The sequence below is a fragment of the Acanthopagrus latus genome, chromosome 14, assembly GCF_904848185.1.
Source record: "Acanthopagrus latus isolate v.2019 chromosome 14, fAcaLat1.1, whole genome shotgun sequence".
In the NCBI taxonomy this organism is placed as follows: Eukaryota; Metazoa; Chordata; class Actinopteri; order Spariformes; family Sparidae; genus Acanthopagrus; species Acanthopagrus latus.
The window spans coordinates 7,594,961-7,607,498 of record NC_051052.1 but is presented as its reverse complement, the minus strand read 5'-3'; the positions used below and the strand labels follow the sequence as shown (position 1 = coordinate 7,607,498).

General features: G+C 42.7%; 1 protein-coding gene and 5 non-coding genes across 7 annotated transcripts in view; all 6 read right to left on the bottom strand.

Moving 5' to 3' along the window:
- The window catches only part of LOC119032800 (proton myo-inositol cotransporter-like), a 71,148-nt gene that overhangs the window by 57,800 nt on the left and 810 nt on the right, over positions 1 to 12,538 (bottom strand). Inside the window, exons 2-3 of one of the 2 annotated variants that reach the window (XM_037122353.1) lie at positions 5,947 to 6,093; positions 5,255 to 5,819 (exon numbers count right to left, since the gene is read on the bottom strand). In XM_037122353.1, coding sequence (XP_036978248.1) covers positions 5,255 to 5,792 — 538 coding nt within the window. In that variant the 5' untranslated portion in view covers positions 5,793 to 5,819; positions 5,947 to 6,093. Of the gene's footprint in view, positions 1 to 5,254; positions 6,094 to 12,538 lie in introns of both variants that reach the window. The other variant, XM_037122352.1, reaches the window with a different exon arrangement.
- Positions 8,614 to 8,685, bottom strand: trnaq-cug. The gene has a single exon. It is a non-coding gene; the product is annotated as a tRNA-Gln (tRNA).
- Positions 10,494 to 10,576, bottom strand: trnal-cag. The gene has a single exon. It is a non-coding gene; the product is annotated as a tRNA-Leu (tRNA).
- trnal-cag lies at positions 11,041 to 11,123 on the bottom strand. Its single transcript has one exon. It is a non-coding gene; the product is annotated as a tRNA-Leu (tRNA).
- On the bottom strand, positions 11,500 to 11,571 carry trnaq-cug. The gene has a single exon. It is a non-coding gene; the product is annotated as a tRNA-Gln (tRNA).
- On the bottom strand, positions 12,340 to 12,411 carry trnaq-uug. Its single transcript has one exon. It is a non-coding gene; the product is annotated as a tRNA-Gln (tRNA).

Here is a 12,538-nt window from a genome sequence, read left to right as displayed (position 1 = left end):
GACAAAAGGGTTGGGGCGATGCCATTATCGATCACTGCGGGCCACTGAATATTAAGCCCTCTAGCACTGTAAAACCAGCTCAGTCAGGCGAAACCGAGATGCTCTGCCACATCGGTGAACGGCGGTGTTGCTTTTTCGTGTTTTTCTTTCAGTTTTGCCTTTGATATTTGCGTTTTCTTTCCTCAGCTAGTGAGCTAACTTTGTTTCAAGACAAAGACACTTTAAAATGTCTGAAACGTAAATAAGACGCTCGCCCGGCAGGGATGTGGGAGTGGGTCTGTCTGCTCACACTAGAAGGATCGCCTCGCTCGTGGTCGTGCTATCTCAGCTATCCCCGGCTGTCCCTCAGGGCTCTTCCCTGGTTTGGTTCGGAGGAAATCATTAAGCAATGTGTGTGTAGAAAAATTGATATGAGTTAATTACAATGCTGGATCATGAATGAACTCTCAAACACAACACAAATCACATATCCGAGCGAGCTCACGAGGGTAGGCTTCTTCCCCCAAGATTAAGACATCAAGTGCAGCAAGAAAACCTCTTAATTTCATTGAGATTGCCACGTTGAGGAATAATTCCTTGTCAGTCCTGACAGTCTGGTCTGTTTGCTCAGACTAACAATGGCTTCGTATCGCACAGCAGTCCACGTGCCGAGGCAAAGGTCAGATCAGCAATAACCGGCCGGGAGCAGACAAACCTGAGGCTTCTGTGTAGAAACGGAGGCAGGGATTGGCAGGGCCTGGCCTTTTCTGGGATCGACAAATGGCCCCGATGACCTTTCTGGCGAGTTCAGTTCAGACATGCAAAGTCTTTCCTGAGAACCGGCGGTCATGTTAATGCGAGTGCGCAGGTGACAGGCGCAGTCGGAATAATTGCACGGTATGAAAAATGTTGCCATATTAGCATCTCCGTGGGTTAATTGGGATGCCAGAATGTGTTTCATTATTTCTCCGAGGCCAGCTCGAGCACATTTTGTTTAATGAAGACCGTATGGGAAAAGATTGTGACGGCAGAGGGGGGAGGGGGACACCTGTAATGTACCAGCCAAGTGATTAGTTCCTATTAATAATCAGAGCGCGTGTTTGTGAGTTGGCTGCATTTTTAATCTTCGTTTCACATGTTCATTTGGGAAAGCAGATTATTTCCTGACCTACTATTCTTATAATTTCCACATTTCAAATATCATTCATATCTTTTCCAAACACCTTTTATTATTGGTGGTTGATGACTTTCCATTTTAAAATTCAAAATATTAAAAATTACTGATTTCGGGAAACTTAGCAGTAGGAAAAAAATGTCTGTTAATTTCCACCAGCAACAGGTATCTGACCCCACAAAGATGGTGAGAGCAGCAACTAACAAATATTTTCATCTGTCAAGTACTTTTTCAGTTAATTAGTCGATTAATTGTTTGGTCCATAAATAGTCAGATAATAGAGAAAAATGGCATAAAAGACATCTTCAAATGTCTTGTTTGGTCCACAACGCAAAGACATTCAGTCTTCTGACATAGGGGAGTACAGAAACCAGAAAATATTCACATTTAAGAAACTGTTTAAGATCTAAGAGCTGTTCACCCTGCTGCCATCCAGCAAACGATACAGGAGTATCTGCGGACGTATCACCAGACTACAGAGCAGCTCTCCACCGTATCTTCTGTAGCAAATATATTTTTGTCCTGCACTGCTTTGGGTAATCATTAAATGTTGAGATGCAACAGGTGGACCCCCCAAAAAATCCCACAACGCATCTCATCTTAGCTTAACTCTTATCCCACAGATTGTAACACAGGCTTTTTGATGCAATATTGTCCTCTTCAAGCCCAAGCTAATGCTGATGACATTAAGGTCTTTTTCTTTATACAGCCACAACAGACATTATTCAACAGTTTCACATGCTGAGCAGTTCACCCCATGACAAGTAGACTGGTCCTGATTAAAGTTTCATGGCGGGTGAGCGGAATTAAACATGGGACAGATTATTTTACGTTCACTTTCGTGTATTTAGCTTTTAGAAAAGTGGTATAATTAGACAGCACCATCGGTCTAACTTACTATAATGACGACTCAAAGCGACACGTCCCATTATAGTTATATTCATGATAAAAAAAATGGCAGTAATGTGTTGTGACTAACTGAACCCTCTCTATTCCAGGAGTCAAGCTAGCTGGTCTCAAATTCCCTGTAACTACCCTAATTGATTTTCGCAGAGAATACAGTTAATTACAGTACAGGTGAAATGAGGGAAAAGAGTAAAGTCATAATAGTTGTCTTTACACAGCTAAAGGACTGTTTTTAGCAAAAGGAAAAGCTAATGCAAGTTGCAAGATGTCAAATCTAGGGCAGTGTTTTCCGCAGACTGCTCTATAATCCATCACAGGAAACATGAAGCTTTAATTTAGTTTTTCCGTCAACGTTGAGCCAAAGAGTGTTTTATTTATTTATTTTTTTTATGTCTGCACTTCCTGTCAATCACCTGATCCCGGGTAGGAAAAAAGAGAAGAGCTCCTGAAAAACTGTAACAAACTTTACTGTCATGTCATGGCTTCCTTACTTTTTTATCTCTTTGGAAGCTAACAGAAAAATTCACCCAGCAATTAGCGGTAGTGGTATTTTCCTCATATCATTATCTCCTGCTTCTACCAGCCACTCATCCAGCAGCGATGCCCTCACACCTCCCCATCTAGCGGAAAATTAGCCAAGAAACATTCATGATGCACATTCCCAGATAATCACATGTTAATTATACTGAGGTTGATTTATATATCACACAAAGAAAAAACTAATTACAGCCATTTATCTGAAGAAAGTGCACTAAAGGGGTCTGAAGGCAAATAAAGGGATTTGTCTCGTAGAAGATTTAACACAGAGCTCTTCGCTGCGGTCAGGGATGTTTATTGAAGAATTAAGCCTCCTCTATCGTCCCGGTGGTTGACTAAGGAGTGATAATGGTCTGCGATTCCTCCGTGTATCTCCATAGAGGGGAGGAGGGCTTAGTGCTCTCAAAGGAGGCGGGTGCCATCAGTGCTCAGCCTGGAAAGCCGTGTTTAAACAGCCCTCTCCACAGAGGATGTGACTCATGAGTAACGGCAGCCACTATAAATAATTTGGGGCACATTGACTTCTGATCAAAAGGCGCATTGCATGTAAAAAGGAAAATATTCATGTAGGGGAAGGAAGTGGTACAAAGGGAATGTGCAAAGGCGATTGGAGAGCAGGGACCGGCCAGCCAATCAGACAAATGCGACTCTGACATCAGCGAAGGCGACCTTATTGACTCCAAGAGGGCTCCTCTGTGCTTTGCGGGCTCATCTCAGCTTCCTCTTGGGCACGCTGTGACGACATCCGCCTCTTCTTAAGAATTCCCCCTCATCACTTGATGGTGCCCGACTGAATGTACTAATAATCCTAATGATGATGATAGCAAAGACAGCGAGTTGTCGTGCAGCCAGTGGCGTGCAGCCTGAGCAAGCAGAGGGCCACGCTGTGTAATTAGAAGCTGTGACTAATTGCAAATGTGAGGCCTGAGGCAGAGAGAGGAGGAGAGAGAGAAAACCAAAGACACTCGGTGTGTGTGTGTGTGTGTGTGTGTGTGTGTGTGTGTGTGTGTGTGTGTGTGTGCGGGTGTGTGTGTGTCTAGGGGTCTCTAACACCTCAAGATGCACTTAAGCTGATTCTGACCTCTGACCTCTGTGAGGGAGAGACAAAGTGCAAGGGACATGTTAGAGCAGAAATCAATAAAGCATCACCTTAACATCAGTGCTGCCGCTGGGGTGAGATTATTTGACTGCTTCCAGTTAAGGTTCACTTTGTCTTCACCTCTGTGACAGCTTTAAAGCAGCAATATGTAACTTTTTATGTTATTCTTGAGTAATATAATTAATTGTTGATTCCCATTCATCAAACACTGATGCTTTGGGCTGGCGTTGGACCTGAGGCATTAAAGGGGCTCTGCGTAACAATGCCTAGCAGTAAAAGCCTCTGTAACTGATTTTTTAAAAATACATATTAAAAAGCTCTTTATTCCAACATTAGTCACAAGCGTTTGGTCCCTGCCTCTCCTGCTCATGCAGTAAAAGAGAAAAGAAATTTCCTGGCATCCCTGCCCACTTTATCCAATCAGGACAGAGAACGTGTTCACGTGGTGACGTAAAGAGGAGGGAGGGGAACCTAACTGCAAAACACACAGGAAGCTTATACCAGCTTTAACTTGTATCAGTCACTTTTGTACTAGTCATATGTGAACGGATTATATCATGGCGAGAAAACTTTTCGACAATGATCTTACTTTAAGCACTCTTTCCCAAAGCCCACGCCAACTTCCGCAAATGTCTTGTTTCTTCCACGGTCCAAAGGTTTTCAGTTTACTGAGACACAAGTTGCCTGGTTGCACTACATAATGTATTTCAGGTTTGAAAATTGTGTCTGGAGCTCTTGGAAAACAGGAAGAATACTTCAGATTTAAGAGGAGAGCGAGCTACTCCACATATTTACATTTTTGAAAACTGTTCTTGTAGTTGGAGTGCTTCTGATTCTCAAAATACTCAGTTTTCAAACACTGAGTTTACCGTCCTGAGGAGTAGAGAAACTAGAAAATATGCTTCTAAATATTCTAGAAGCTGGAATTAAATATTTTCTTACACTCTTCTTTGAAGGTGCAATTGGTCAGAGTTGGCCACCTGTTGAATTTATACTTAAAACAAATAGGGGGCAGCATATCACCTGAGTAACTGAAGCTGAAAGCGGCTAACTGTGGCTGCCCTTTTTGCCCTGAGCTACTTAGCTCAGTTAGCTGTGCATCTAGCTCAGTTAGCTCAGTTAGCTGTGCATCTAGCGGTTCATACTGAGGGCATCACAACACCAAAACTGTTGTTTCTTCATTTGCTGATGATGATTTAGGTTCACTTTTTTCTTGCACTATGATTCTTACATATTGCACCTTTTTAAAAATGTTATCAAAACCTGATTAATCGATGGTCAATCTAGCTGGCCAGCAGGCTAACTTAAAAGTTAAATACTAATAAATTAATCTTTGCAGCTGTGATGTGATGTTGCACTCAGTCTGTGGGAAGTGTTTCCTGTGGCTCTTGAGCTCTTAAAACTAATCAATTCGATAGCTCTATGTGTAATTGCTTAACCCTCTGATTTTTGTCTTGCTTTCAGGGAGATTAAAAAACCTCATCTGAAGAGTTTAAAGTGAGTAAAACGCTCAGACGAGTGTGCAGCTGGACAGAGGGCATGGTAAACACATGACTTACCAAGCCCCACTCCGACGATGAGCCTCCCCGTCAGGAGCACCTCCTTGCCCGGGGCGGTGCTCAGCACGATCCCGCCGACGGCGAAGAAGAAGCTGGCCAGCAGTATGCACACCCTGCGCCCGAAGAGCCCGTTGAGGAAGCCGCCCAGCAGCGCGGACAGGGCGGCCGCGGCCACAGTACTTGATATGAGCACCTCCTGCCACAGGGCGCTCAGGTCCAGCTCCCTCTTCAGCAGGAGCATCGCCCCGGAGATCACCCCGGTGTCGTAGCCGAACAGGAAGCCCCCCAGGGCGGAGAAGGCGGCCAGGACGTAGACGAAGCCGGGCGTGACATCCTGCTGGAACTGCTTGCGGGCTGCCCTCTCCAGTTCCCCCGTGGAGGAGGAGGGCGCTGCTGGGGCACCGGCGCTGGAGGCGGCGGCGGCGGTGGAGGCGGAGGCGCCCTGGCTGCTGATGCTGGCGCTGGAGGGAGCCTTGATGAGACTCCGCTCTCCTCCGTCGTTCACTTTCTTCCACCGCTCGCCCATCAGGTTGCTCATACTACGGAGGTTGTAGTCATGGTCGACCTGCTTTCGCGACATATGGCAAGCACAGCACGGGACAGGGCTGCTGAGTTGTATTTAAAAAATAATAATAATAATAAAAAAATAAAAAATAAACAGAAAGAAAACAAAAAGACGCTCTCTCACGCACTCAACTCAGTGACCCCCCCTCCCTCAGCCTGGAGCCGCGGTGAGCGCGTCCACAACCTCCTCCTCCCAGAAGAAACAGCACGCTGCCTGGCCGCTGGGTGAAGTTGTTCTCCAGCCTGGTGCGCGTCAGTCTCACATCCCTGTGGTCCTGATGGGAGAGTTGGAGGAGAGTGGGGAGGAAAGGTGAGGTGGGAGGAGTGTAGTGGGGCGGCTCGTCACCACCGGCGTCGGCATGACGCAACTGTTTTGGAAAGGCGACGCTGGAGAGAGGAGCTGCTCTGCCACAGCTCACTGGGAACACCGAGTAACAAGATCAATAAAAACCACTGTTGACATTTTAGACTGCGCTTACTGCCAGCTGATAATGTTGCGTGAGGATTTCTGTGTTTGGGTTCATGTCAAATCAAAGTTCGAACAAAGTCTTGTTAAAGCATTAATGAGTGCATACTTGTTGATGCAGGTTCATGAAACCCCTCATCTGAGACTACAGTGTGTCTGTATAAATAGATGCTTAATAATGAAACAGTTTTCAATTAGGCTTTCTTCACCTACAGTACAACAGGTTGCCTGTGGCATCACATGAAGCGGCTGCCCCCTGCAGGACAGGCTCTGCTATTACACGCCCAGGTTCCTGTAGAATAAACTAACAAACTTTATCCTTTGGGGCCCCCAAACCTTAATGGTGGGCTATGGGCCACAAGCAACACTTATCTTGAAGCTAGTAAAGTATTATTCAAATGGCCAGTGTGTTGGACTTAGAAGGATCTATTGGCTCTAATGGACAAAGAGTATTATGATTGTATCATCACCTGAAACTAATGATCACGTTTTTTTCAAGGGGTATTATAGACATTACAGAATTTGTTTACATCATTTATTCTGTATTGTTGGGGCTGCAAAAGTATTGCATTACAGCGATGTATTACTTTAAGCAGTAGCAGGGTAATATAACATGTTTCTTATAGGTTTTGCATCGTTAAATCTAGTTCAAAGCAGCTTGTGACGATATAAATGTTTTCACCTTTGTGAATACATACATGCATGGTTAACTGTGCTCTGTTCTCCGCATTTCAGTCGTTCATTCAGTCGTTCATTCAATTTCAGAGAAAATCGTGACAAGGAAAGGATAATTCATTCAGACTTGCCTGCGCTGTAAGCGAAAGAGACAGACAAAGAGTGGCAACTCCCTTCCTCCATAAAAATTGTCTTTTAAATTGACAAAATATGTGTTAATGATGGTAGAATTCAAACAAGATCAAAAGTGCACTTGAATGCATATATTTTACAGAGACTTACAAGGAGATATCCTCACAAAATGTCAGAAAATGTCCATTCACAAGCTAAATGTGATGTCTTCAAATTCCTTGCTCTCTTAAACCAATGGTTCACATTGTCAATATCCTGTATTTAGGTTTTTAAGATATAAGACAAATAGCTGATCAGCAAATTCTCACACTAAGAATATCTGTAACGATCGAGCATTTAACTTTTGCTTGAAAAGAGTCTCAACGATGCTCAATCACCTGAATATCTGCTCTCATCTAAACTCTTAACCCCAAACTCTCCATTTGAATCTGAAGACCAAGCCGAATGTCTTCCGTGAAAACCTTCTCTCATGTTCTCATCTCTAATCTCCACACATTGGTCCATTATCATTGCCTATTTTCTTTCTTATTGATCAAGCATAAAACCTAGAAAAAGTCATCTGAGTGAGCGTGCTGCATGGCTGCAGCCTGGGGGGGCTGACATGATTCTAAATTCATTCATGTGTGGAGTAGGATCAATATGTGGACAGTGGTGTCACACAAAATGGAGAATGAGTTCAGCCTGATAATGGCTCATGATTGAGCCCATTAGAGCGGTAGGGCAATAATGGCAGATGGCTCCAGCACACAGTGGTGCATATGGTTTCATGGTCTAAAACCTATGATGTCACTTCTGGGTGAATTAACCCTGTGACTCCAGATTGATTATCTTTCATTAATTTGCTGGGCGCATTTTCTGCTGAGGAGGAAAAATCACTTTTGTCAGGCTGGTTTCTCATCATCGCACTGCTGACACTGGACACAGCCAGTACCGTGGCAGAGTGTATTGCCCTGCCTTCGATACGCTCACCAAACAGCAATGGTTGGAAGAAATGAGGAAAAAATTCTCTAAATAGCGTGTAATTTATTGTAAATAAATAATCCTTGTAAATAATAGTTCAATTGTAAATAGTTTGAAATAGTCTTTGTTTAAGTACATATATTGTAAATAGTTGATAATGGTAATTGACTATTGTATTGTAAAGTTTAACTTAGTTGTTCCTTAAATGTTGTTTATTGAAGTGTGAAATTTGTGAAAAATTGCATGAAAAAAATCTATCTTTATATATTTTGATTATTCATTGTATTTGTTGCACTTTTCATGGTCTGTTTTAAACGAATCTTTCAAATTTTCGGTTTCTTTTCTCCGTGAACAAACAAAGCTGGTGTACACCAAATGTACAAGTGGATGCATGTTTCTTTGTCTATTATTACTGATAAATGATGTCGGTGATCTCTGGTAAATTGGCAAATTATCATCAGTACTTTAATGATAAGACTGCGATGATCGTCAATGCCATATAATTTGATTTAACTCTCACTGTCGACCTCCAAATGATGTTCAGCATGTAGAGGCCAAAACTAGGTCCTACCGAGATTTGAACTCGGATCGCTGGATTCAGAGTCCAGAGTGCTAACCATTACACCATAGAACCCCGACGTCTCCGCTCCGCTGAGTGTGGCTCCACGTCATATAATTTCACATCGTCGCGTATCGATACAAACTGCTGCACGCTTCTTTGTGGTCTGCTTGCGCCGCTCAGAGCTCTTCCAAAAGTGTGAGCTCCGTCCAGTGACTACAGAGAGTTGGGTGATTCCCCGCAGTTCACCACTCTCGCACCGTTTCAGCTGTCTCTTGCGGTCGCTGCCTGTCTTGTTTGTGAAATCAGCGCGGCTCGTTCGTGTCTGCCGGAATGGGGCCACTTGAAATTTGCTCAACTTAGTTTGCTCGTCGCCTGCCATTACTCTCTTAGAATGTGAGCCCCCTCATTTTTTTGTAAAAAAAAAAAAAAAAAAAAAGAAAGAAAAAAGACAAGAATACATTTGTATCTATTTTCTCAGGGGTTTCCCCTTACAGATGAACAGCTCTTCCGGGTGCTGGAGTCCATTGTTAAGCCTCCCTTGTGTGTCATTTGTGTTTCAGAGAGAGGGAAGAAAACGACACGAAGGAGTAACAGGAAGAAGCCATTATTATTAACTATTATTATTATTATTCTGATCAACGCTTTTACTCGTACATAATTTTGTATAGTGTTCAACGTCGGGAAAATACTGTATGTGTTTTCTACCCTTTCCTTTTCTTAACTTTGTACATTTGAAAACTTTTGGACTTCACAGTCAGAATATATTTTCTCTGCAGATAATGAGAAAACACTCTTGGCTCAAGAGCTCCATCTGGTGGAGCTAATAAGACGCTCACTACAAATCCTCTAAAGCCCTCTGTTAAAGTTTTTCTCAACAACTCAAACTGCTGTTCTAAAACACACTTTTTTTTTCAAAACACTACACACAATTCTCTGCATTAGGCACAATTTTCATGAAGGAAATCTCTTGTTTTCACAAAGAACACACTGTCACACTGTCACTATCCATTCCTCAATCCTATTGAGCGATTTCTTTCTGCCTGGAGATGGAAAGTATTTGACCGAAATCCACAAACGCATATACCCCTTCTCCAAGCTATGGAAGACGCATGTGAATTTACAGTAAATTCTTCTGTTGTTTTGTATGTAGACCGCTGTATGTGCAACTTTGTGTTAGCTGGGATGTGCACTGTGTACATTGTTTTTGTGGGAAAAATAAAATATATCTGTTACCGTGTATTTATGTGTTCTGAGAATAAAAACAATATTCTCAAATATTTCACAACACACTTATGTATGTACTGTCTATAGTAAGTTTATAGTAACACTGAACAAAGAAAAGGCCTAAGTCATTATGATGAATGGAGAAGGAGTGTTTTCCATTCATCATAGTCTAATTATATGATGGTCTGTGTGTGTCATTTAAAAAACAAAGTACCATTTTGAGAAGAAATCACATTGTTTTGAATGTAAAGTTTCATTTTGCAGGAGAATCGAGGGGTTTTGTCCACTGTGTGTGCGTGTTTTTTGATTTGTGTGTAGAGTTCTGAGAGTATGAGGCATGCTTTAAGAAAATGTGTGTAAACAATCAAGAAAAACTGTAAGGGTTTCCTCTACCATTCATACATGTATTGCTTTTTAACGATTTATAGTTATTATGTTATTGCTATTGCATATACACAGTGCACATATACATAAGACGACACCCACAGTAAAATAGCTTTCGTTTGTTTGGCTGCTGGTGGCATTTCTGTGTACTTCACTGCTACATAGCTTGTTTTGGGGGTTTTACGTCTGAGAGATTTGCCACGCGTCACAAACGCAACTTCACTGGTCGAAGCTGCTGTGCCTTTGTACTAAGTCGTGGGGAAAAATGTTGCTGTCAGAAGTGGGATTCGAACCCACGCCTCCAGGGGAGACTGCGACCTGAACGCAGCGCCTTAGACCGCTCGGCCATCCTGACTGCTTATGCTAAAGACCCCACCTCAAACGACCAGGCCCAGTACAGCTTGTCTTATGAGTGTCTACAATCATCTTAAAGTGGAAAGAAATACTATGGCAATGCATTAGATAAAAACTCCGTCCAGTGACTACAGAGAGTTAGGCAATTTCCTCGCAGTTCACGACTTACGCACTGTTTCAGCTGTCCCTTGTGGTCGCTGCCTTTCTTGTTTGTGAACGCAGCACGGCTCGTTTGTGAACGCAGCACGGCTCGTTTGTGTACGCAGCACGGCTCGTTTGTGTATGCTGGAATGGGGTCACTTAAAATTTGCTCAAGTTAGTCTGTCTACTGTTCCCTTCCCCCTCCTCGTCCGCCATTTGTTATGGGGGGGGTTTACAGCTGAGAAATTTGTCAAGCGACATGAACGCAACTTGACAGGTAGAAGCTGATGTGCCTTTGCACTAAGTTTTAGGGAAAAGGGATACTGTCAGAAGTGGGATTCGAACCCACGCCTCCAGGGGAGACTGCGACCTGAACGCAGCGCCTTAGACCGCTCGGCCATCCTGACTGCTTATGCTAAAGATCCCACCTCACACGACCAGGCCCAGTACAGCTTGTCTTATGAGTCTCAACAATAATTAGAAAGTGGGAAGAAATACTATATCAATGCATTAGATAAACATAAAAAACAATATTAAAGGTATAGTGAGTTTATTAAACAATGTTATTGGTAAGTTATAGAAAATATAATTAACCTTATTACTTTATTCACATGAGTATTAACTATAACATTAATGATCTCTCCAGAGTTACATTTACTACTACTACTACTTCTACTTCTACTGCTACTATTTAATGTCGTCCAGCAAGAACCGAAATTCATTTGTCAATTCCATATATTTAGTTTTACTTCAAGCCACCACAAGACGTTGTCTCCCAAAAGAAGGTCCCACCGAGATTTGAACTCGGATCGCTGGATTCAGAGTCCAGAGTGCTAACCATTACACCATGGAACCACCCTGTCAGTGACTCATAAGTCTGCCTGAAATGACATCACTGTAACAGCATGTCTTTTACTGACAGATTAGTTTTAACACCATTGTCTCTGAGGTCAGCTTCAGAAAGGGGTTATCTGCTTGGCGTGTCAACCAACTTTCAAGCAGAATTTACGTGGTTTGATAATCCTGCTGTGAGTCTGTCCTTTATTTTTTGTTTTTTCTTTGAGTTTTAATGCCCCCTGGTGGCCAGAAATGGATCAATGCGGCTTTAACCAAAATATTTATCATTCTGAATCAGACCCTTGAATATCATAATAAAGTAAATAGTAACACACTATGCCGTGATCAATCTTGCCACAATTAACATCACAAGGAAGTGCACAGCCAGGGAGGAAGTAACCTGAGAAGCCTTACTGGCTACTAGTAAGCCTTTAAATGCATTATTGAGTTTCTTCCTTACTGGACATTCAGAGTTGTATTCCACTGTGATGCTGCCCACCCACTTAGGACAAGTCCCACAGGAATGACGTACAGTACGGTACGATTGTCCACAGTGAATTGCAATTGTGGGAATGCCAGTGATGTGTAATCTTCTGTGTTAGTGCTGGTTAAATCAGCTGTAACACACACTCAAATACACAGTATTCCAGGACATGCAGAAACAGCGTTTACACTGCTCATTGTCTCAAGTTCTGCCAAACATGTGTTCCGAACACTTCCAAAGTCAATCCCAGCTGTTTCCATCAAAGCAACCTGACCTTTTCAAAACCATCCGCCTTTTAAATTAGGTTCCACCGAGATTTGAACTCGGATCACTGGATTCAAAGTCCAGAGTGCTAACCATTACACCATGGAACCACTACACAACAAGTCGCTATATGATATGACAGTGTCCTATTCAGACCAACTAACAGTGAGCATACAACCAGTGACATAGTAGTTTAACCTTACAAAAAAAGCAATGATTACTGTTAATGTCACTAAT